This window comes from Anolis sagrei, chromosome 4, assembly GCF_037176765.1.
Source record: "Anolis sagrei isolate rAnoSag1 chromosome 4, rAnoSag1.mat, whole genome shotgun sequence".
Lineage (NCBI taxonomy): Eukaryota > Metazoa > Chordata > Lepidosauria > Squamata > Dactyloidae > Anolis > Anolis sagrei.
In genome coordinates, this window is record NC_090024.1 from 196396602 (window position 1) to 196422622 (window position 26021).

General features: G+C 44.3%; 1 protein-coding gene across 1 annotated transcript in view; it reads left to right on the forward strand.

Moving 5' to 3' along the window:
* Positions 1–21191: 21191 nt before the first annotated feature.
* Positions 21192–26021, forward strand: part of LOC132773374 (complement decay-accelerating factor-like) — a 39575-nt gene continuing 34745 nt past the window's right edge. The window contains exons 1-2 of the mRNA XM_067467106.1: positions 21192–21264; positions 24571–24759. Of these exons, the coding sequence (XP_067323207.1) occupies positions 21192–21264; positions 24571–24759 (262 nt within the window). The remainder of the gene's footprint in view (positions 21265–24570; positions 24760–26021) is intronic.

A 26021-nucleotide genomic window follows, 5' to 3' on the forward strand; every position in this document is an offset into this window, starting at 1 on the left:
TTTGGGCACCACATTTGAAACGAGTTGCTTTCCTTCCTGCTGGCTTTTTTCACTCTCCACACTCCAGTTATACAAAGTAGAAATGCCATGGTATGTGTAATTTTGAATTTATTGACTGGATATGACTGCTCCAAGCATCTCAGACTGAGGCAAAAACACAGGGTAAAATGCCCGAATAAATGGAATTGATCGGAATTCTGAGAATATTGATCCAGGTAGTTTATTTTGAAGAAGAATTACGTTTCCAAAGGAACACCAAGAGCCAGTACCAATTTCATGAAAAATGTAAACAAAACCAATTCATTTATCTCATTTAATAATAGTAAATAAACTTTATTTATATTCTGCCACCATCTCCCCAAAGGGACTTGGGGTTGCTCACAAAACACCCCAAAGTGCCGCACGCATAAAATATACAATGCGAGCATGGAAGACAAGTATTTATGACTGTTTTAATTTTTTAATTTTGCTGTAAAGCACTGGCATCAAATTGTTGCCAAATGTAGTAAATAAATAAATAACTAAATAAATAAAACAATGAAAACATAAATTAACACAAAAATTACACATAAAACTTAATAACATTAAAATTCATAAAATGCAGCAGAACCTGCAAATAAAATGACTGCCTTAAATTTGAAATTGATAACTTTGAAAGACTTACATGCCTTTAACTCATTATTAATTACACCCAAAAGGACAAATATGGTTCGTTGATTTGTGAATATTCTACTGAGATTGGGTGTGTGTGTGTGTGTGTGTGTGTGTGTAAAGAAACTCCTTTCAGCTTGAAGGGCAACTTCTCTAACATTTTACAGCACTTGTTCACAAGAAGGGAAGAAGTGTTTATCTTTCCTTGTGGTCCTTTGAACTTGGGCCAGAATACTGAAGAAATTAATTTTTTTGTCCAGTAATGCACTGTCTTTATAATTCCTGCATGTTTCTTCTCAATGTTGTGTTTTGGCTAGGAAAATCATGTGGTCATCCAGGAACTCCCGAAAATGGCGAAGTTGTTATTCTAACCGATTTCTTGTTTTCGGCAAAAGTAAATTTCATCTGTGCGGAAGGGTGTGTATTGGCTAAGCTCTGTTTTAAAAACCTCATTGTGATTTAAATGTATGGATTAGATCTGGTCTTAATCAAGACTGGAATAAAACCAAACCAAAGCCATCGTCTAACAACTGTTTTTAGAAAACACTTTGGAAGATAATTTTGAAAATTTTCAAAATTCAACCCTTGTTTTTCTACTTGCAGTAGACTAGTGATGAAGACAAGAAAATTAAGGAAGGTTAAGAAGGTCTGAAGGTTCATTTCTAAATGATTCTATTGTAAAGGAGAAATGTAATAATGGAAGTAGCTCTATCTTTTCAAGTCTTCTTAAGACTATTTTTTTCCTTGTAAAATTGGCATCTACTGCAGTAAGCTTCTAAACCAATGGTTCTCAACGTGTGGGCTCCCAGATGTTTTGGTTTTCAATTCCCAGAAATCCTAACTGCTGGTAAACTGGCTGGTATTTCTGGAAGTTGTAGGCCCAAACACCTGGAGACCCACAAGCTGAGAACCACTGTTCTAGACTGATTTTGTTAATTACCCTGACAAATTGTGTTGATCAACCGGGATGTTGTAATTTTTACTAGCATTCAGACACACAAACTGGATCACAATGGGTACCCATTACATAGAGATAAATTGTGAACCCAATGAGATGATTATTTTCAGACATTTCCCAAACACCCAAAAATAGAACCCAACCATTTGCTGCTGGGTAATCCATGATACATAGGTGTTTGGCACACTGAGCTCCTTTTTAGGATCTGTGAAGCAGTGAGGGCAGCATAAAGCTTTGGGGCACTGCTTTTTGCCTTCATGGCAGCTGTTTTGTGCTGGTTAGAATAAATGATATAAATGCTAAGAACATGAAGAGGCATACTCTTTTACTTCTTTTGTTCACATTTGCCATGGTGTTATAAGTCCAACTTATTTAAAAATGATCTGCAACTGAAAAAAGTTAAACAAATATAGGATCTTAAAGAAGCTATGGAAGAATAAGATAAGAATACTCATTTTTCATCCTCACCCCCCCCCCCCCTTTTCTCTAGGTACATCTTAGTTGGATTGTCTTCTGTGCAGTGTGTGCTGAAGGGAGATGGAGTTGAATGGCAATCACAACCCCCAGAATGTCAACGTAAAATGATTCTAATGCTTATTTCTAGCAGAAACCCACTTATATTAGACTATGTAACAAAATTAAAAAAAACTTGTTTCTGGTTTGAAAGTGTAATTTCCTGTTTAATTATGTGGTATTTACTTTGAAAGTAGTTGTTATACTCCAGAAACTTTGTTTTTGTGGCTGTCACAAACTATGTTAAATTGGTTGGGATTATGAGATATTCATTGAAATACTATAGCAAAATGTTCTTCGGGAATATCTCACAAAAACAAAGTTTTTGCAATTTAATAAATTGCTTCCATGTTTTTATGGTACAACCAATTAGGAAATGACATTTATAACCCAAGAACCAAAATTATGTTACATAGTGTTTCTGAAGCAGCAGAGGATTGGAGCTGCAAGATCTGGACATCTGGAAGAACCCAAACAGCAGCTGTGTCGGCTTCAACCTTTCAGAAAATTGGTTGGAGCTGCTACAGAGAGATATTAGAGTACATTTAGCAGTTAGAGATCTTGATTTAAGGAGCAAAAATGCAAATGGCTTGGAGAGAGAAACTAAGCGTTATTGTAGGAACTGCATTATAAAATAGGAAAGTTACTCAGGGAACTAAACTAAGCTAGCTACGTCTTGGAAGGTTGAGAGATGTGAAGTCCTCTCTTAAGAGTACTCCATGGGGAGAAGAAGATGAGGAGAAAATATCCGTAAGAGTTGAGCTGTGGCAGTTAAAACTGCATTTGTTCTACAGCATTAGTTCTACAGTGTAGATGTACCCCTAGTCAAATCTGGAGATTGTACAATGTACTCCACATGGTGAGAGAGAGAAAGAAAAGAAAAGAAAACAGAACAAACTGGATACCACTTTCTGCTTTTGAAAAGTGGATTCTTTTATATTGAACAGAATGTGGAGGTCCTGAAGCCTATTTTTAGAGTGAATTGCTGAGTGTAGACTCTAGGATTAAGAGATATCTACCATAGGCAACATGTGTTTTTATAAGAAAAAGGAGTAATATTGGGAGTGAAAAAATAGCCTTGAGGAGCTGTACACAGCCCTAAATCTACTCTTGCTGATATCTGTATTAAGCTTACTGAAATGAATGGATAGACTCAATCAAGGAAGCTATCTCCTCTCCTCCATGCAGTCATGGAGCTGCCCTGTCCTGACATCTCAGGCAAAACTCTATAACTGGGTAGGAATGGTTGTAATGGCAACATGGATATGTTCCATCCCTTTTCCCTCCATTGATTAATATTGGTGTGTTCATCTGGACAGCAGATCAGAATGGATTGGGCCTGATCCAGCTGTCCAGATTACTCTGAAGCCCTGGGATACTCAAGCAAATTTAGGGTATGCTCCAACTTTCTAAAAAATGGGGCAAAGGTGGTTTAACAACACCCACCCACCCACACACAAACTTGGGATATTCAATGGGAGTTATTGTGTGTTGTGAAAACCATCAATGGTCCATTTATGGTTTGTATGGGATTTCAAGTTGGTATAGGCAAGCCCTTGGTTTAGAAGCATTTTCAGTTCCAAAGATACTCTGAGGAAAACTGGTTTGGGTCAATCCCTCACAAATATAAAAACCTGTTGACTCCTAGTATACTGAAAGTGGTGCCAGCATCTGAAAGTCAACGCCTGTTTCTTGTTATGCAGGGCAAACAAGACCAACCAAAAGTCCAACTTCAGATAACAAACCATCCAACAAAGAAGCCACTAAACCTGGAACTGGTAAACAATTGCTGCCCACTGGTTTCCGTCTCCGGTACCCACCTGTCCAGATGAACACCACCCTATACCCACTTCTTTGCTACTCCTCACCTTTCTTAATTTCTCACTCACATTTCAGCATGCCTTTTTGGCTTACTGTTTTGTCTTTTCCCTGTGCCATCTGCCCTCTCTTCTTCTCCATGTTTCCAATGCTTGCATGATTCATTCATCTTGTTTTTCTCACCATGGCTCTCTTCCTCCACTTCCCTTTTCCCTGACTGTTGTACTCCATTCTTCACCCTCTTTCACTTTCTCTCTTATTTTTTGACACTGATAGACATCTCCTTCTCCTTCATGCCTTTGCAACATGGTAGCAAGCCACCGGCTAACTCTTTCTGCTCTCCCTGTCCTGTTCTTTGCTACATATACTCACTGCCACAAGTGCCATGTGGTAGAAAGGATGTCAGGGAATGAAGCAACAAGGGAAACAATGCTGCAAATGAAAACACAACAGCTTTCCCCTTATTGTTCCCTAGTACACTGCTTCTAAAACAGTGGGTCCAGACCCCAAGTGGTCCCCTTTGTTCAATGTTAGAGTCCCAAAATGTGACAACAGTAAAAGATTCCTGAAAGCCTCCTAGTGGCAGTTTTAAACATTTACACAAATATGTTGTGCCATGATTGCACTGTAGAGTAGTGGTTCTCAACCTGTGGGACCCCAGGCATTTTGGTCTGCAACTCCCAGAAATCTCAGCCAGTTTACCTCCGCTGCCGTTGCCCTTTACTGGGGCCGCCGCCGGACTGGTTCGCCGTCGCCGGGCCGCCGCCGTTGCCGCCGAGTGGGGCCGAAGAGGCCAAGCCATCGCCGCCCCTTCTGCCTTCTATCGAGGAGGGGCCAAGTGGAGGCCAAGCCGCCGAGGAGGCCAGGTCACCGCCGCCCCTTCTCCCGAGGAGGGGGCCGAGTGGAGGCCAAGCCGCCGCCGCCGCCGCCGAGTGGGGCTGAGGAGGCCAAGCCACCGTCGCTCCTCCCACCAGGCCGCCATTGCCACCGCAGGGAGGCCAAGCCACCGCCGCCCCTTCCCCCGAGGAGGGGGCCGAGTGGAGGCCAAGCCGCTGCCGCCGTCGCCGCCGCCGTCGAGTGGGGGCCGAGGAAGCCAAGCCACCGCCGCTCCTCCCACCAGGCCGCCATTGCCATCGCAGGGAGGCCAAGCCACCGCCGCTCCTTCTGCCGAGGAGGGGCCGAGTGGAGGCCAAGCCGCCGAGGAGGCCAGGCCATCGCCGCCCCTTCTCCCGAGGAGGGGGCCGAGTGGAGGCCAAGCCGCCGCCGCCGTCGCCGCCGCCGCCGAGTGGGGCCGAGGAGGCCAAGCCACCGCCGCTCCTCCCACCAGGCCGCCATTGCCACCGCAGGGAGGCCGGGCGCTGAGGCAGACGCCGCGTGGAGGCCGGGGAGGCCAAATCATTGCTGTAGAGGCCTTCCACCCCCAGGGACTTTGCCCCGTTGCGACGCTACCGCCCGTGGCTACCGCCAGGCTGCTGGAGCTACCATCGCAGACTGGACGAAGCTGCTGACGCCCCTCTGCGGGGGCCAGGCCGCGGCCGAGTTACCAGGCCGCGGCCGCCATTGGGCTGCCGGACGAGACCTCGGCCGCCTCCTACGAGGGCCTGGGGAGCTTGGACCCGCTTGCTGCCGCTGCAGCCGCGCCAGCAGTCGAGGAGAGAGCTGTGGAGAGAGTTTGGGAGGAAGATCCAGCGCCGAGTTCTTGGAGGCTTGCAGGCTTGCCGCCTGAGCCACAGCTGCTCTACAGAACCATCACTGCGGAGGCCCGCCTCCACCACCGGGCCGCGGCTGCCGCTGCCGGGGTTACCGCCGCCATTCTTCCATCAGGCCGCGGCTACTGCCTCCGCTGGGCCGCTGCGGTGCTGCGGAGCTCCTCTGCTGGGTTCAGCCCTTTCAGGCAAAGTGTAGCACCTGGCTTTTTGTGTAGATCTTAAGCTGGCTTCTTCGCTGCTAGTACTGAGCAAGAGTGTGTCTGACCATCTGTGCTGCCCCACCCCCGAGTTATCAACTCCGGAAGCCTATCCGCTGGTTTACCAACCGTCTAGAGTCTCACCGGGGTCATAGCAATATTTAGTTAATTACCATCATTATCACCCCATAAAGGGTAGTCGTATAATATCATCTAGCACTTTCCTGGTAGTCATTTGTTGCCATCTGTCATTATTGTAATAAGAACGAATTAGAGCACCTAGGCGCCTGCCATCTGCTGCTAGATTGCACCAGCACTTTCGCCCCTTCCCTGTCCCTCTGTGCCGCACTTTATATCGCTAAGTAGAGCACTTTAGACCTAGCACTTTATTAATGTGCCTTTGAATGTGTGTTACTGCTAAGTAATTTATGATCATTTACGCTCACCGACGGACTGCTCCTGAAATCTATGCACTTTAAGAACTGGTCTTTTGAAGCAGTCGGAATATCGACTATCATCCGTATCGCTGCTACCCATGTGGTCCCCTGCCCCCCTTTGTGTACTGTTTCTGTTGCTCTGGTGCAGCGGAGGGGGCAGAAGAGGAGGTGGCCCGGAGCCCGTGATTGAAGGTGTGGTGGGGAGGGGGGAGGAGGGGAAGGGGGGATGCTGGCAAGAACCAATAAACCTAACAACAAGCGTAGGAGGAAGAAATCTTATGGCTCATAACTGCGGCATGGAGGGGGGGAGGTGTTCCACTAGCCGAGGGGCCCCCATAGAGGTCGTGGTGGGAAGGAGGAGATGCGGGAGAAGGAGACCTCGAATTCGGCCTAATTCGGACCGCTTTTCCAAATTAACTATTCCCAATAGGTCTCCTAAGGCAATTTGGTGTAACCAGGTGAGCGTGCCCTCTGGCTTGAAGGTGGTGTTGATGAACGCCAGGTCTGTCAACGGAAAAACAACTTGGATTCAGGATTTAATCCTGGAGGAGCGGGCAGATCTGGCGTGCATCACGGAGACCTGGTTGGATGAAGCGGGGGGCGTAAATCTCTCCCAGCTTTGTCCTCCAGGTTTCTCCGTGCAACACCAACCAAGAGCCGGAGGACGGGGAGGCGGGGTCGCAGTGGTCTATAAAGATACCATCCATCTAACCAGGAGCCCCATCCCGCAGACCACAAATTTTGAATGTGTCCACCTGAGGGTGGGTGACCGGGACAGAATAGGGATTCTGCTAGTGTACCGTCCACCTCGCTGCACTACAGTCTCCCTACCTGAGCTAGCGGGGGTGGTCTCGAGCCTGGCGGTGGAGTCCCAACGGCTTCTTGTGCTGGGGGACTTCAACATCCACGCCGAGGCAACCCTCACAGGTGCGGCTCAGGACTTCATGTCCGCCATGGCAACCATGGGGCTGTCCCAACAAATAACTGGCCCCACCCACTGTGCTGGACACACATTGGACTTGGTTTTCTGCCAGGGATGGGAGCAGGGTGGCGGTGTGGAGGAGCTGTCCATCTCTCCGTTGCCGTGGACCGACCATTTCCTGATTAGATTTAGGCTTACTGCGCCCCCTAACCTCCGCAAGGGTGGAGGACCCATTAAGATGGTCCGCCCCAGGAGGCTAATGGATCCGAATGGATTCCTGACGGCTCTTGGGGAGTTTCCCGCCACCGTGGTAGGTGATCATGTCGAGGCCTTGGTCGCTCTCTGGAATGGGGAGATGACCAGGGCTATTGACAAGATCGCTCCGGAACGTCCCCTCTCAAGTAACCGAGCTAAACCAGCCCCTTGGTTTACTGAGGAGCTGGCAGCGATGAAGCGAAGGAAGAGGGTTCTAGAGAGCGTGTGGCGCTCGGACCCAAGCGAGTCAAACCGAACACGGTTTGTGTCCTTTTTAAGGGCATATGCCGCGGCAATAAAAGCCGCAAAGAAAACTTTCTTTGCGGCCACTATTGCGTCTGCAAAAAACCGTCCGGCGGAGTTGTTCCGGGTTGTCAGAGGTCTTTTAACTCCCCCTATCTCAGGTGGGAGCCCTGACAATTCGGCAGCGCGCTGTGAAGCATTTGCTCGGTTCTTTGCAGACAAAGTCGCTTTGATCCGCTCTGGGCTGGACGCCACATTAGATGCAGTCTCCGTGGATGTGACACAAGCACCTGCTTGTCCGATTTTGTTGGATTCTTTTCAGTTTGTGAAACCCGAGGATGTGGACAAGATACTTGGAGGAATGAGACCCACCACGTCCATCCTAGACCCCTGCCCATCCTGGCTTCTGAAGGAGGCCAGAGGGGGATTGGCCGAGTGGGTAACGGTGGTGGTTAATGCCTCCCTTCGGGAAGGCAAGATTCCAGCGAGCCTAAAACAGGCTGTTATAAAGCCGCTGTTGAAGAAACCATCACTTGACCCCACTAAATTGGACAACTTTCGGCCTGTTTCCAATCTTCCCTTCTTGGGCAAAGTCATGGAAAGCGTGGTGGCCTCACAACTCCAGGTATTCTTGAGAGACACGGATTATCTGGATCCGGCACAGTCTGGTTTCAGACCGGGACATGGTACCGAGACGGTCTTGGTCGCCTTAGTGGATGATCTGCGCCGGGAGCTAGACAGGGGGAGTGTGTCCCTGTTGGTGCTCCTGGACCTCTCAGCGGCCTTCGATACCGTCGACCACGGTATTCTTCTGGGGCGCCTTGCAGAGATGGGTCTTGGGGGCACTGCTCTGCAGTGGCTCCGGTCATTTCTGGAGGGTCGTACTCAGAAGGTGTTGCTGGGGGACTCCTGTTCAACGCCACAGCCGTTGACCTGTGGCGTTCCTCAGGGTTCCATCTTGTCCCCCTTGCTGTTTAACATCTACATGAAGCCGCTGGGTGAGATCATCCGGAGTTTCGGGGTGCGGTGTCACCTGTACGCAGATGATGTCCAACTCTGTCACTCCTTCCCACCTGCTACTAAGGAGGCCGTCGAAGTCCTGAACCGGTGCCTGGCCGCTGTAATGGTCTGGATGAGGGCGAACAAACTGAAACTAAATCCAGACAAGACAGAGGTACTCCTGGTCAGTCGCAAGGCCGAACAGGGTATAGGGTTACAGCCTGTGCTGGACGGGGTCGCACTCCCCTTGAAGGCGCAGGTTCGCAGCTTGGGTGTGACCCTGGACTCATCGCTGAGCCTGGAGCCTCAGGTTTCAGCGGTGACCAGGGGAGCATTTGCACAGCTTAGGCTCGTGCGCCAGCTGCGCCCGTATCTTGGGAAGTCTGACTTGGCCACGGTGGTACACGCTTTGGTCACATCCCGCCTCGACTACTGCAACGCTCTCTACGTGGGGCTGCCCTTGAAGACGGCCCGGAAGCTTCAGCTAGTCCAACGCGCGGCAGCCATGTTGTTAACGGGAGCAGGACGCAGAGAGCATACAACGCCCCTGCTGTCCCAGCTCCACTGGCTGCCGATTCGCTACCGGGCCCAATTTAAGGTGCTGGTGTTATCCTACAAAGCCCTAAACGGTTCCGGCCCAAAATACCTTGCAGACCGCATCTCGGCCTACGAGCCCACGAGGGCCTTGAGATCATCCGGGGAGGCCCTTCTCTCGGTCCCGCCTGCCTCACAGGCACGCCTGGCGGGGACGAGAGAGCGGGCCTTCTCGGTGGTGGCCCCCCGGCTGTGGAACACCCTCCCTGCTGAAGTTAGACAGGCGCCCTCCTTGATGGCCTTTCGTAGGGGCCTGAAAACATGGCTCTTCGAGCAGGCCTTCAACTGAGTGTATCTTGGAATGACACTGGAATGAACTAGGACTACGAATTTCGGCTATGACCCCAGGACTTGACGAAGCGGATTTTTAGTATAAGTATATGTTATGTTGTATGTGTCTGGTTTGTATTGTCGTGTTTTACTGTACACTGTCTTTCTTTGTTGCTGTTCACCGCCCCGAGTCGCCCTCGGGCTGAGAGGGGCGGTCAATAAATGCAAGAAATAAATAAATAAATAAATAAATTTACCAGCTGTTGGGATTTCTGGGAGTTAAAGGCCAAAACATCTGGGGACCCACAGATTGAGAACCACTGTTGTAAAGGATGCTTCAGCTGTACTTCATAAAAAGGAAAAATCAACCTGTTTAGAAAGTTTTGCAAATGCTGACTTGTTATCAGTAAATGTTTGATTTTTATATCTATTTTTATATTTATATACCAGGGGTCACATAAAAAATTATCAGACCGAAAGGCATCCCAAGTGGAGTAGTTTAAGAATCCCAGTCCTAGAACACCCCCTACCCCCACTGCAAATTGCAGTAAATTTAATTATAATTTCATTTAAGTGATTTCTTCTTTTTCAAAAAACATTAATTAATAGAATTCATATTAAGGAATCGGTTTCTGTCCAATCAAGTTCTGAATAACTTCTAGCATCCGCAAACTGCAAAGAATTTGGAGTCAGCACAAATGCAGCTGATCTACTCTCTTTTTTTTTTGGGGGGGGGGGGTTGACATCTTGGATTTGTTGGGATTATATTCTGCAGAATACACCTTGGACTCACATTAAATTCAGAGGTATTTATGAGGCACTTCCTAGGAATTGAGAGGAACACATTTCTTGTTCTTCTCTCCTCAACGTTTCTCAATCTTGTTTCTTTCCTTTTGTTTCGAAACTATATTTCTCTAATTCCATCAGGCTTTGTCCAATCCTGTATAGTATATAGAAACTTTTCTTTTATAGAGTTGTGCTTTATAAAACTAACTCTCTCTCTCATACAGGATTTACCATGAGTCATGCTAAAGGATTTACTAAAAATGAATCAGGTAAAGCTAAAAAGTGGGGTGACAAATAATCTTGTTTCTGTATTTATGTTCACTCTTCTAATAATATACACTATTCTAATAATAGACATGAAAGTGGGGCCACTGGAGGAGGCAATTAAGTTACTAATTCTCATTATTTGTCCTGAGGCTTCTGTGCACAACTAAATTTGGTATGTGTGTAATATGCACCTAGATAAAAAGCTGTGGTTGGCTTGCTCGTAATTCACAGACATTGTCAATGCAAACTTAAGCTTTGCTTCTATGAAATAATTTTAGCAATATATTTTATAGCTCAATTTCCTGCACTATGTTCCACCGAACTAATTAGGACCTGCTTTCACATATACTTGTATTAATCTAAAGAGCTGATTTTTTGGGAGGCAAATCATGCATGTAGCAGTTTCATTTATAGTTTTCCAGACCTTTTAGAGCATCAAGGAATGTCTTTTCAGCTGATGTACATGTTTAAAAATTCACTATGCTGTTATCAGTTGACTTTTTCCTATCACCAAAAAGGAATTTTCCAAAATGGTTCTAAAGTGTCAGAGGGTAAAGCAAGATAAAACTTCATTTCATTCTTTATTTTTATGATAGTCATCACAATATTTTAATGAAAGTGCACATTATATTTGGCAGTACATCTGAATTCTCACAGTGCATATATTTCAATAATAATAATAATAATCATTATTATTATTATTTATTTATTTATTTATTTATATTCCACTCTATCTTCCCTGGACGACTTAGGTCAGATTCCAACAAACAAAAAGGCAAACATTCAATGCCTCAATAACAAGTAGAAATGTAATAACCCAGAATTACCCCATATAAAAGGACAGCTTAAACATGACATCTATGACTTAAATAAAATCAGAATCTATCAAAAATTATCACTAATATAAAATGTAAATATAAAACATCTGAATTAATTTACAAAAGCCAACAAAGGTTCAAAGATATGTGCATGGATAGTCTCTCTATGTAGTCTCTCTTCATCTAATCTTCCTCCTATACATATGCTAGTGAGCAAGCATAGGTTTTCAGCTGTTTTTGAGGGAGAAAAGAGAAGGGGAACATCTTTATTTCTTTAAGGAAGGAGTTCCAGAGGTGTGGGAAGATCACAGAAAAGGCCCTCTCTCTTTCTCTCTCTCTCTCTCTCTCTCTCTCTCTCGTTTCCTCCAGGGGGTGGGACCGAAAGCAGGGCCTCCTCTGATGACCGTAGTACCTGAGTTGGTTTGTAGCAGAAAATGTAGTTAGTCAAATAGCCTGGACCTGAACCGTTTAGGGCTTTAAAGGTAATGACCAGCAATTGTATTTAGCCCAGAAGCAGATCAGCAGCCAGTGGAGCTGCTGCAACGTGTTGCAACATTTATAGCAAGAAAGCTGTTCTTTTGTTCAATTTAGTAAGACAGGGACTGTATATTTCACTCTTTTTAAATGTAGCTGGAAACATGTTCCTATTTCCTTTCTTTCATTTTAGGAACTGCCAGAACCACAGGAATTGGTGTGGGTAAGTTATTATAGAATAAAAATATATATCTATTGCTCTTGTACTTTAATATATGATAGGAATGAGCATAGAACATTTGATGCTTTCTGCCCTTTTATCTCTCAATTTTGTGGTCTAAACCATTGAAGAATTTGTTGAAGAATTGCTGAAAGGGTAGCTATTTCTAGCAATTGTTCTTTGAGTGCAGGTGCATGAGGCAAAATGTGCTTCACCATACTGTATGCACAGAAATTAAAATTGACTTTGGTTAAAAAAGTAAATAGTTGGCCCGAAATCAAGTACAGGATGTTTGAAAGTCCATGGCTTACAAACATTCAACTTACAAACGACTCACAGTTAAGAATGGGAGCGAGACAATAGAAAGTGAGAGAAATCAAGTCATCAGAAGGGAAGAGTTATTATGGGGAAAAGGAGTCTCCAGTGAAGCTTTTTTTCAAAATGCAGCTGTTACAAGGACAGAAATAAGGCAAAATCTTCTTAACAGGGGCACAGACAGCAAAACACATCTCATTTGGATACAGTTCTTTCTTTACCTTTTGGGGACAGCTGCAGTCTTTTCTCGAGAGAGGTGGGAGAGCTGTTTAGTTTGTTTTCTCTCACGCAGGAGGGGGGCAAGGTCAAACAAGTCATTTGCGTGCATGCGCTGTAGTGTATTCTAGATTTCTGGGGTTTTTAAGTCCCTGCCACTGTGATTTTTGGTGTTTTTCTGAGTTATGGTCACTCCTTGGGTTAGTAGATGTGTTGTGGGCAAATTTGGCATCAATTCGTCCACCAGTTTTTGAGTTATGATGCCACTAAAAACAAACAGAGCATTTATTTCTATCTATCTATTAGGCTTGTTTGATTTTAAAAAATGGTTCAAAACTCACTTTTGTAGCTGGTGGTTCGATTTGGAATTCATATTCTGGTTTTTGGGGTTTTTTTGGTTTTTTTGGAAAACAAATCAGAACTTTCCAAAATTTCTGAAACTTCAGAATACTTCGTTAATGGCAGACACACATGCACAGTAGGAAAAAAAATGCAGAGAAGGCAATACACTTGCTGGAGGGCCTGTTGCCTTCTCCTCCTCCTCCTCCTCCTCCTCCTCCTCCTCCGCATTAACAGGCAAGGCAGGCCTGGAGTGGAAGAGCCCCTCAGTCAGGCTGAAGCCCCTCCAGAGGTGCTTTGCTTGGCTCCTGCTGCCGAGCTTCAGCCTGATGAGGGGCTCTTCCACTTCAGGCTTGCCTCGGCTGTCAATGAAACCCCGCAAAATGAGCCCACATGGGGACAGGCTTCTTACCTTGTGATCCACCTTAAATCTGGCCCCATTCAACCCCCCCCCCCCCCCCCCAAGACGTCTTCCCTGTTGGGTTTTCTGGAGACATTTCCAGCCCCAAAATTATACATGGAGGAGTAACCAAAAGGCAACCTAATCCTTTAACAAGGACAAACTTGACTGAAAAGGTGGAGAGAAAGTGGGGACTGACTGGGGCCAAGCTTTGGGCGCCTTTTCACCTATTTTTGGCAACTTTGGCTCAAGGTGACATTTCCCAAAACTGGGGAAGGAAGGGAGGAAAGGAAAGGAAAGGGAGGGAGAAGAGAGGGAAGGAGGGAGCGAGGGTAAAGAAAGGAAAGGAAAGAGTAAGGGAAAGAAGAAGGGAAGAAAGTGAATGAAAGAAGGAAAAGAAAGGAAAGGAGAAAATGATAGGAGTGAGGGAAGGGGAGGAAAGGAGGTGAAGGAAAGGAAGAAGGTGAAGGAAGGAAAGAAGGAAAGGATCAGGGGAATGAGAAAGGGAGGGGGGAATAGAAGGGAAAGAAAGTGAAGGAAGGAAGGAAGGAACAACCAGGCTTCAGCCTTCTTCAGCTCTCCTCCTCCTCCTCCTCCTCGGCTGTTAATGCAGAGGAGGAGGAGGAGGAGGAGGAGGAGGAGGAGGAGGAGGAGGAGGAGGTGACACGGCCGTCTGGCGAATGTATCACCTTCTCCGCATTAACAGCCGAGGCAGACCTGGAGTGGAAGAGCCCCTTAGTCAGGCCGAAGCCCGGCCATTCCTTCTGCTAATGTAAAGTGCCTTTAATAGATGCTTTTATCAGGTCTTCTTGAGGTAGCATGGCTCATAGTACATTAATTTTGTTGTTCATAGGGCCCTTCCACACAGCCATATAACCCATAATATCAAGGCAGAAAATCCCACAATATCTGCAGAAAATCCCACAATATTGTCATATATTCCAGTTCAAAGCAGAAAATGTGGGATTTTATGTTTCTCCAAGGAAATTATTAGATTAGGAGATTTCCTGTTTCCAAAAGTACAACTTGAAACCCAAGCAGAGAAAGGGTGCTCCAAAGTGGAGTTTTGTTTTTCCTCAAGGAAATGTTTAGCAGATTATAGATTTCTTGTTCCCAAAAGTACAACGTGTAACCCATACAGACAAAGGGGGCTCCTTAGTTGTATTTTGTGTGGTTCCCCAAGGAAATTATTTGTTCCCAACCCTGTCCTTCCCTTGCTAAGCAGTGGCGTGACACCTTTCCTACCCAAGCAGCCTGCCCTAGTCCCTTTCCTTTCACGTCCCTGGCTGGCAATGAGCCCATGAGGCACACATACCATGCCGAAACCCGCCCCTCCCCACATGGTTTCCCCTCATTGGTTGGAGGCAAGCATCCCAGCATGCAAGCTGCTGCTTGCCTCCAAATGCTGGGTCTTTTCTGTTTCACTTTCTGAGTCAGAAAAAAGATGGCAACAGTGGCTTCGAAATGGCAAGGATACTTCTGGGTTCCCAAATCGCTTCAAAATCGCTTCAAAAAGGAATTTGATCCGAATTTAATCCGAATGATGAAGATTCTGACTGGACCTAACCATGCCTACTATCTATCTATTTGTATGTCTATCTATCTGTATATGTATGTGTGTGTATATATGTGTGTGTGTGTGTGTATGCATGCACACATACTCATATATATATTCATACACTCCATATTTCAAGGATGCTTGTCAATGAGAATCCTCTCTCCATCTCTGCTATGAAAGCAACTTGTATACAATATTAGATTCAGAATCAGAAAATTGGAGCAATTGTTCACATATGTGAAGCATGGTCTTTAACGTTAGAGTTAAATTATCTGCTTCTTTGTTTCTTATGTATCTGTTCCGAGCAAATGAGAGATTCCCTCCCCATCAATGTTAGATGTCTATTTTTGTTTTTCATATTTTAATTGTTCTATGCTTTCATCCTGCATCCCCCCCCCCCCCAAACCTATTTTGAATATACTGTGTCAGTGTATTGATACTTTGGGTCTCTCTGAATATAACGTGTCCTGTCTTGTACTGCATTTCACTGTGTGCCCTTTTTCTTTTTTTCTTCAGTATCTGTGGTTGGTGTTATAGTTCTGATTGCTACTATCATTGCCTTTATAAAACGCATACATCTGTGGCATCTCAGTACTTCATGAACAAAAAATAATTTTACATTGTCCCAAAAATGGATCCAGCAATCATTTTATATGCTTTATGACTCAGAAGTGCCCTGTGATAATTATGACAAGGTCTCAGCTAACAATGCTGTAGAAGAAGAAAAGGAAAGCCATCGACCTTGATCTGCTTTGGAGTGAATTCCTGATAATTGAATCTCAGTAGTTCTCCGCTTAAGAACTGGAAATGGAGATTGAGTGGAGAGTGCTGGCCATTTTCAAATTACACAGATCACAAATCTACAAACCGAAAGCATTTTGAACATGAAAGCATGTGTGGTCCTACACTTCAACATAGGACTAACCAAGAGGAAGTGGGGGCTGGACAGATTTCTACATTGAATGCACATTGTTATCCTTAAACACATATGGAAATGCTACAATGGAAGTATCATGGGCTCTTTTGGATTACCTGTCTTGAAGGCTACAAAGCATCTATTTCTTTTTTTCAAGTCTTGGGTCAAGATCTCAGGAGGCATGCAAACATAGCAAAATCCACCGCAGTTCTTCAGGACTTCTCATACAGAGCAATAGCTAAACATTTATTATTTCTCTCCTGTGTTTTCAAAATGTAAAACTATATGTGCATGATATCAATTCTGTATTGCATATTTTAAAGCAACGAATATGTGCTTTATGTTGTAAAACTGTAATTGAAACAGAGTGAAGAAATCTAATTTTATCACTGAAATAATTACATCTCAAAAGGGAGAGGTTGGAGCCAAGGCATGTAAAATTCAAGGGTTTGGTTTTTTTTTGGTGTGTGTTTCTGTAAATAGTGTTGTTTTTAAATCCCATATTTGATTTTACAGATTTGTACTTTGTTAAATGAATAAAAGATGAAGAGCATGTGGAAAGTAAACTGTTTATCTGAGGATACTTGTCAAAAGTAAATGAATACTGAATAAAAGGTTCCAGGCATTGAGTGAAACTTTCATTCTCTTTGTAAGTAATATCCCACAAACATGTACATAGCAGCAGTGGTTATGCATTCAGAAGAAGGTGCCAAAAAGAGAGTAGTTCCACAGAAACACTTTCTCTGTGGCAACACCCACAACAAAGCATTCCAAAATAAGTTTGCGAAGCCAAAGAGCTCAGATTATATTGAACCGCAACAAGGAAGTTCTGGCTTGTCAGGCCATTGTTTCTAAATCAGTTATTTATACTTCATTGGGAAAGTAGCTATAAGAATCAGCATTACTCAGAAAAATAATTAATCATACTTAATGGTCCTTCAACTTGCTATGTTGAAATTTTATTACTGGAGGGGTTTGAGGGGAACTGACCTTCCTTTCTAGGAGTTGTAGTTCACCCACAACCAGATAAACTGTGACCTCCGCCAATGATGGAACTGGACCACACTTGGCACACAGAACCCCCATGACTAACTCAATCTACTGGAAGGGTTTGAGGGGGACTGACTCACCATCGTGGAAGTTGTAGTTTATCCTGCAGCCAGAGAGTACACTGAACCCCTCCAATGATGCATCTAGAACAAACTTGCCCAACATAACAAACTTTAAGTACTGATGGAGTTTCTCGGGGGTTAACCTGGCATGGTGTGAGTTGTAGTTCACTCAACACCTTATGCATTTTGTACAATTAAAAATTGGCTTTTTCAAATAACCTGGGTAATGTTGGGTACCCAAGCTATAAATAATTTTTTTAAATTGTGTGTGTGTGGTGTTTATCTATGTAATTTATTGTACTCTTATGTTCATTTGTTTTTTAATTTGTTGTACCCCGCCTCAAGCCATCAGGAGAGTGGGTAATAAATAAAATGTATTATTATTATATGATAAATAACAAGATTCGTACACAGCAAACAAGATCACTATTCTGGCTTTTTTATTTGATCACACGTTGGACACTTCCCAAGTGTCTAGGTCTGTGTGATGTATTGGCGAATAATGCATGCAGATCTGAGTAGGGTGGCATTTGCAGCTGACAGATGATAATTTTGTCAGCACTGATTCGGTTTAAGTGCAGGACAAGGTCTTTAGGCACTGCACCCAATATGCCGATCACCACAGGGACCACCTTTACTGGCTTGTGTCAGAGTCTTTGCAGAGTTCTATCTTTAAATCCTCATATTGTGTAAGCTTTTCCAGTTGCTTCTCGTCAGTCCTGCTGTCACCTGGGATTGCAACATCGATGATCCATACTTGTTTTTTTCCATGATTGTGAGGTCAGGAGTATTGTGCTCCAAAACTCTGTCAGTCTGAATTCGGAAGTCCCAGAGTAATTTGACAATTTCATTTTCTGTAACTTTTTCAGGCTTGTTATCCCACCAGTTCTTTGTCATAGGTAGATGGTATTTGTGGCACAAGTTCCAATGGATCATCAATGGTGTTATGCCTCTGATTGTAGTCTGGCTGCGCAATCTTCTTGCAGCAGCTGAGGATGTGATCCATCGTTTCATCTGCTTCCTTGCAGAGTCTACACTTGGGATCTGTCGTCAACTTTTCAATTCTGGCTTGGATGGCATTGATTATAATGGCTTGTTCTTGGGCTGCCAAAATCAGGCCCTCTGTCTCCTTTTTCAAAGTTCCATTTGTGAGCCATATCAATGTTTTTTTCCTTTTCAATTTTGCTCTTAATTTTTCCCTGGAATTGTCCATGGAGAGCCTTCTTTTGCCAGTCTTCCCTTCTGCTTCGCATTGTATTTTTACATTATTCCCTCTTTGTCTTTTGCACTTCGAGTAGTTTTCTACTATTGACTTCCACCAATGTTGGTTCTTTACTGCCTTTCACATAATCTGCCAGTGTATGTTTCTCTTCTATCATTTGTTTCACTTGCAGAAGTCCTCTTCCTCCTGATTTTCTGGATTTCTGATTTTCCGATCATCATCATTATTATTATTATTATTATTATTATTATTATTATTATTATGGAGCGGCATGAGCTCCCGCTGTTAGCATCAGCTTCTGCCAACTTAACAGTTTGAAAACATGCAAATGTGAGTAGATGAATAGGTACCATTCCTGCGGGAAGGTAACAGCACTCCATACAGTCATGCCGACCACATGACCTTGGAGGTGTCTATGGACAATGCCAGCTCTTCGGCTTGGAAAGGGAGATGAGCACCAACCCCCAGAGTTGGACATGACTGGACTTAATGTCAGGGGAAAACCTTTACCTTTACCTTATTATTATTATTCTTTGAAACTCAACAAGATTAGTACACAGCAAACAAGATCACTATGCTGGATGTTGGATCACCAATCAGACACTTCCCAAGTGTCTAGGACTGTGTGATGTATAGAGAATAATGTGTGCAGATCCAAGTAGGATGGCCCTTTGCAGCTGCCAGATGGTAATTTTGTCGGCACCGATTGTGTTTAAGTGCATGCCAAGGTCTTTAGGTCCTGCACACAGTATGCTGATCACCACTGGGACCACCTTTACTGGCTTGTGCCAGAGTCTTTGCAGTTCGATCTTTAAATCCTCGTATCTGTCAGCTTTTCTCATTGTTTCTCTTCAGTCCTGCTGTCACTTGGGATTGCAACATCAGCAATCCATACTTGGTTTTTTAACACAATCATGATGTCAGGAGTATTGTGCTATTATTATTTGAAACACAACAAGATGAGTTTACAGCAAACAAGATTACTATGCAGGCTGTTATATTGGTCATACTTCGTACACTTCCCAAGTGTCTAGGACTGCGTGATGTATCAGCGACTGATGTGTGCAGATCCCAGTAAGGTGGCCTTTTGCAACTGGAAGATGGTAATTTTGTCAGCGCCGATTATGTTTAAGTTCATGCCAAGTGCACGTTGCAAGCTGTGCTAGCAGTAGTGTAAACTACCAGCAGGTTCAACCAAGTCACAGTGGTCTCAACTGAGAAATAGAACTAAGTGCATCCAACCCATTTAAATATGGTGAAACAAACTCTAAAGAAGTCTATAATGGCTTGGTCGTCGTCCAGGATAAGGACCATGGTGAGTACTTCTCCTGGGCACCCGTGAACAAGTGGGTACAAGGAACCAGGACCCACTGCTGAGCAACCAGGGCATGGCCTATAAGGCAACTGGAAGCAAAACAACTACAGAAGTGCTATTATTATACTGACACAAAAGCACAGTATGTCACAGCAAATGAGATCAATATGCTGGATTTTGTATCACAAAATCACAAGTCGAACACTTCTCAAGTGTCTAGGATTCTGTGATGTATTTTTGAATGATGCATGCAGATCCAAGTACCGTGGCCTTTTGCAGTTGACAGATCATGGTTTTGTCAATGTTTATTGTTTCCAAATGCTGGCTGAGATTTTTTGGCACAGTACTCAGTGTGCCAATGGCCACTGGGATCACCTGGACTGGTTTATGCCAGAGCCTTTGCAGTTTGCTTTTGAGGTCCTGATAATGGCTGAGATCTTCCTGTTATTTTTCCTCAATGAGATGGTCACTTGGTATGGCGACATCAATAATCCAATTATTTTTCTTTTCCACAATCAGAATGTCTGGTGTATTGTGTTCCAAAACTTTGTCAGTCTGGATTCGAAAGTCCCACAGTATTTTTGTGTGTTCAATAATAATAATAATAATAATTATTATTATTATTATTATTATTATTATTATAAACACAACAAGATGAGTCCAAAGCAGACACTCTGCTGGCTATTGAATTGGTTCACACATCGGACACTTCCCAAGTGTCTAGGACTGTGTAAGATGTATTGGCAAATGATGTGTGCAGATCCCAGTAAGGTGGCCTTCTGCAGCTGGCAGATGGTAATTTTGTCAGCACCGATTGTGTTTAAGTACAGGCCAAGGTCTTTAGGCACTGTACCCAGTGTGCTGATCACCACTGGGACCACCTTGACTGGCTTGTGCCAGAGTCTTTGTGGTTCGATCTTTAAATCCTCATATCGTGTCAGCTTTTCCTGTTGTTTCTATTATTATCATCATCATCATCATCATCATCATCAGAGAGAGCTGGTGTCTCTCCAAACTACAAACCCAAATAGGGTCAAACTGCTCATTCAACCATGTAGCTCAGGCATGGGCAAACTTTGGCCCTCCTGGCGTTTTGGACTTCAACTCCCACCATAACACCTGTGTAGATGCAATAAAGCAGCAGAGATGGAGAGCTTCAGCAAACGCTGTCCGCTCCTAAAAGCAAGAGCCGAAACCTCTTTCAGTCCCGTCCCCACGTCCCCGTCCCCCCTCCTCGGTGCCCTTTAAAAACCTGTCTTTCCTTGGCTTTTAAGCAGCTCACAGATCAGTCTTAAAGGGAGGGGGGAAGACCACCAAGGCAGCAAAGGGAGCGGGATAGGAGTGCCTGCCTCGTCCCAAAAGGCAGCAAAAGCCCACGTCCACAAGCAGCGGGGGCGTTTTTGGAAGCCCAGGCACCATCTGGCTCTTATAGGGTGAAACAAAACAAACAAAAAAAAAACTGCCGGAAATGGGGAAACTGAAAGAAGAAGTAGTGAAAAGTGGAGGGCGCACAACCCACGGTCGTCTTTCCTCGGGACGGAGGAAATTGCCGCCGCTTGGAGCCGGCTTTCCTGCCCCCATTTCCCCCCAGAGCATCCTGCTTTTTCCCCTCCCGGGTTGGGACCCTGTGGCTACGTTTCGCTGCCCTCGAGGGAGCCCCAAGTGACATGGAGAGCCCTTCACTCTCCCGCCACAATTGGACGCTCCTTGGTCTCTTGTCGCTGCTCTCCGGGATCTGGGGTAAGTCAGTATCGAAGCGCCTTCATGACACCAGGTCTCCTCTGATCTTGTGAAGCTAAGCAGGGTCAGCCCCGGTTAGGACTTGGATGGGAGGCTACCAGTTGAACACCAGGTGCCTGGGCTGTATTTCAGAAGGAGGATTGGCAACACCAACTCTGAAGATTTCTTGCCTGGGTGTAGTTTGATGACACTTCAACTGCCCTGGCTCATTACTATGGGATCCTAAGAGTTGTCGTTTTACATGGTTTTTAGCCTTCTCTGCCCAAAAGATATTTATTTATTTATTTACTTTATTTATATACCGCTTTTCTCAGCCCTCAGGCGACTCAAATTAAAAGCAATTGTAACATAAATAATTAAACATCAGTATAACATCAGTATAACAATCATTAGCACCTCACCAAACTACAAATCCCAGAATAGTATTGAGCCAGGATGCTTAAGGATGCTTTTTTTCTACCCCGCCTCCATCTCCCCAAAGGGACTCGGAGCGGCTTACATGAGGCCAAGCCCAGGAAACATACAATTAAAAGCAGAGCAATAACAAAATGCAATTTAAAAGCATAAAACTAACATAACAATAATAGACAAGCATCAAGCAACAAAAGAAATGGTTATACTAATGCTTCTATGTTAAACCACTTTGAGGGAGAGATAAGTGAGATAGAAATAAATATAATTATAATAACTATTAGTTTTGGAGCACAACACATGATCTCACAATCATGTTAAAAAACCAAGTATGGATCATCAATGTTGCAATCCCAGGTGACAGCGAGATTGAAGAGAAACAACTGGAAAAGATGACACAATACAAGGATTCAAAAATCGAACTGCAAAGACTCTGGCACAAGCCAGTCAAGGTGGTCCCAGTGGTGATCAGCACATTGGGTGCAGTGCCTAAAGACCTTGGCCTGCACTTAAACACAATCGGCGCTGACAAAATTACCATCTGTCAGCTGCAAAAGGCCACCTTACTGCGATCTGCATGCATTATTTGACAATATATCACATAGTCCTAGACACTTGGGAAGTATCTGATGTGTGATCCAATACAACAACCAGCATAGTGATCTTGTTTGCTGTGTACTAATCTTGTTGTGTTTGAAATAATAAATATTAAGTTATAATGAGTGGAAATTACACTTTTTTCATTGTGAGTAAGAGTAATAAAGAGGCCTGGGTGCTGGTTTTTAACAAGCAACTGGTTAAAAAAAATCACAATATATAAACAATCAATGTTTCAAAAAGTAGGAATAAAGCCAGTTTGTATTGAGTAGTCTAGATGTGGAAACCAGTTGTGTGTTGTAATAAAGTAGCAAACTAGTAATGAGAACTGCTAGATTTATTTTGTTGATATAAATCAGCACAGCTTTCCTGCATATTTCCCTAGATCTCCATGGTAGGTGTGGCTATGGAAACTTTCATTTAGAGCAACTGATTTCAGCATTACAACTACACCCTTGGGTTTCAGTCAAATAGCCAGGTCTTCTCCAAGGAAGCTTGGTTCAGTCCTGCCACCACCCTTGCAAATAATTTGCAGAAGAAAGATGTCAGACTGCTGAACAGGAAATTAGATTTTTAAAACTGATGTCTAGGGATAAATTCTTTACTTGAAAAGATGTAATGTTAACAACAATACCTATATTGTTTGCTGCCTTGGAACCAAAATGTTGCCTAGTTATATTTTTGTTTTTAGAAAAAAATGCTGGCCTCTATTTCAGGTTATTTTTCTTTCATTATGTTTGAAACTTGTCGGTTTGAATGAGATACTGATTGGGTTGCTGTGAATTTTCCAGGCTGTATGGCCATGTTCCAGAAGCATTCTCTCCTGACGTTTTGTCCACATCTATGGCAGGCATCCTTAGAGGTTGAGGGGTCTGTTGGAAACTAAACTGAGGTTTATCTACTAGCTTGGGGACCCAGCGGTGCCCAGGTTATTTGAGAAAGGCATTGCTTGTATGTGCTCCAAGTTTAGTCTGGATCCAATGCCAGCTGGGTTCAGTGGGTGCAGTTGAACTACAACTCCCATATGTAAGTCTCATCGTCCATGGCCCATCCTCCTCCAAACCACACAAGAATGTAGAGTGGCCATGTGGGCTTTGTGTGCCAAGTTTGGTCTTGGTCAGTCATTGGTGTGGGTCGCAGTGGTCTTTGGAAGTGAGTGAAGGTACTGCAAATCCCATCATCAATAGTCTGTCATTCCCTCCAAAGTGCACCAGGATGTAAAGTGGGTCATGGGGGGGGGGGGTGTCTGTGTGGTCCAGGTCTGTAATTTGTGGGAGCTGCAGTGTTCTGTGGGAAGTGAATCAGGTGAAGGTACTGCAAATCCCACTGTCCATGGTCCCCCAAACTGCACCAGGATGTAAAGTGGGTCATGTGGGCTCTGTGTGCCAAGTTTGTCATTGGTGTGGGTCACAGTGGCCTCAGAAGTGAGTCAAGGTACTTCAAGTGCCATCATCTGTGGTCCAATTCCCCCCCCCCCCCCCCAAACACACCAGGACATAAAATGGGAGGTCTTTGTGCCAAGTTTGGTACTGATCTGTCATTGGTGGTGGCCACAGTGGTTTGTAGGAGCCCAAGTGATTGAAAGGACAGAAAATCCCATAATCCATGGTCCATCCTCCCCAGAACCACACCAGGACGTAAAGTGGGTTGGGGGTTATGTGTACCTAGTTTGACCCAGATCTATCATTCGTGGAGGTTGTAGTGGCCTGTGGAAGTGGCAGCCAATCAGAAAGGTGCCACATACACAAATACATACATACATCCATACATACTAACTTGGGGACCCGGAGATGCCCGGGTTATGTGAGAAAGGCATTGTTTGTCTGTGCTCCAAGTTTAGTCTAGATCCAATGTCAGCTGGGTTCAGTGAGTGTGGGTGAACTACAACTCCAATATGCAAGTCCCATTGTCCATGGTCCATCCTCCTCCAAACCACACCAGGATGTAGAGTGGGCATACATACATACATACTTACATACATACATATCCACATACATACATATCCACATACATAAATACAAACATTGCCTTTTATTAGGGTGCAAGAAAGAACTTTTGTCTGCTTGAAGCAAGTGTGACTGAGGCAAGTGTGATACTGATTATTAGTAAAAGGTTTTTGTGCTTGGAATAATTTATAAATTGTCATCCATGTCCATTTAATGAAGATTTGCATGAATTTTGCATATGTTGCATATAGTTATGCCATACTTTTCTGGTAATGCTCAGTGTAAATCTATAAAATATTTGAAAAACAAATCAGCTATGCAGTGATTAATGTCAATATTCTACCTGTTTAAGGTGATTGTGGACCTCCACCAAAATTGAACAACACCGTTCCAGATGAAAAATTTCTCGGAGAAAGCTTCTCTTACATGCAGTCAGTAACCTACAAATGTCTGGATGGTTTTTATAATATCTATGGGAAGCTGGATATTGTAACATGCCTTTCAGATTCACAGTGGACCTCCATCGAGGAGTTTTGCGAACGTAAGTCTTCCTGCCCTTCTTAGAATCATAGAATCATAGAATCATAGAATCAAAGAGTTGGAAGAGACCTCATGGGCCATCCAGTCCAACCCCCTGCCAAGAAGCAGGAACATTGCATTCAAATCACCCCTGACAGATGGCCATCCAGCCTCTGTTTAAAAGCTTCCAAAGAAGGAGCCTCCACCACACTCTGGGGCAGAGAGTTCCACTGCTGAACGGCTCTCACAGTCAGGAAGTTCTTCCTCATGTTCAGATGGAATCTCCTCTCTTGTAGTTTGAAGCCATTGTTCTGCGTCCTAGTCTCCAGGGAAGCAGAAAACAAGCTCGCTCCCTCCTCCCTGTGGCTTCCTCTCACATATTTATACATGGTTATCATATCCCCTCTCAGCCTTCTCTTCTTCAGGCTAAACAGAACAGAACAAGCTGCAAAGAGTGTTTAGCAAATAGGGCATCTTTCATCAAAGTAGTGCCTAGGTTGTATGTAAATGGTAAGGAAATGAAAATGTGTTTATTTATCGTGTCAGAAGCGAGTTGAGGGTATAGTTATAATGTATTTAAAAACACAAACCAAGTTAAGAACTTGGTATTATAGTAAATGTTCTTTCACCAGTAGCTGGCCACTTGGAGTGCCTCTGGTATTGCTGTAAGAAGATCCTCCATTGTACATGTGACAGGGCTCAGACTGCATTGTAATAGCTGGTCTGTGGTTTGCTCTTCTCCGCACTCACATGTAATGGACTCCAATTTGTAGCCCCATTTCTTAAGGTTGGCTCTGCATCTCATCGTGCCAGAGTGCAGTCTGTTCAGCATCTTCCAAGTCACACAGTCTTCCATGCCATGAATTGAGGTTCCAGGTTTTAGCCTGCCACCTTTGGAATCTTGCTTGCTGAGGTGTTCCTGAGAGTACCTCTGTAGATCTTAGAAAACTATTTCTTGATTTAAGGCATTGGCATGTTGGCTGATATTTGAACAGAGGATGGGCTGGCGATATCGCTGCCTTGGTCCTTTCATTATTGGCTGCTACTTCCTGGCGGATATCAGGTGGTGCATTACCGGCTTATTTATTTATTTACCACATTTGTATACCACCTTTCTCAGCCAGAGGTGACTCAAGGCTGTTCAAATAGTACAATTTCTCCAGTGGTGTAGGGCATAGACATCCTGTGATAATGTGGCATGTCTTATTAAGAGTCACATTCAGTGTTTTAATGTGCCGGGATGTGTTCCACACTGGCCATGCATATTCAGAAGCAGAGTAGCAA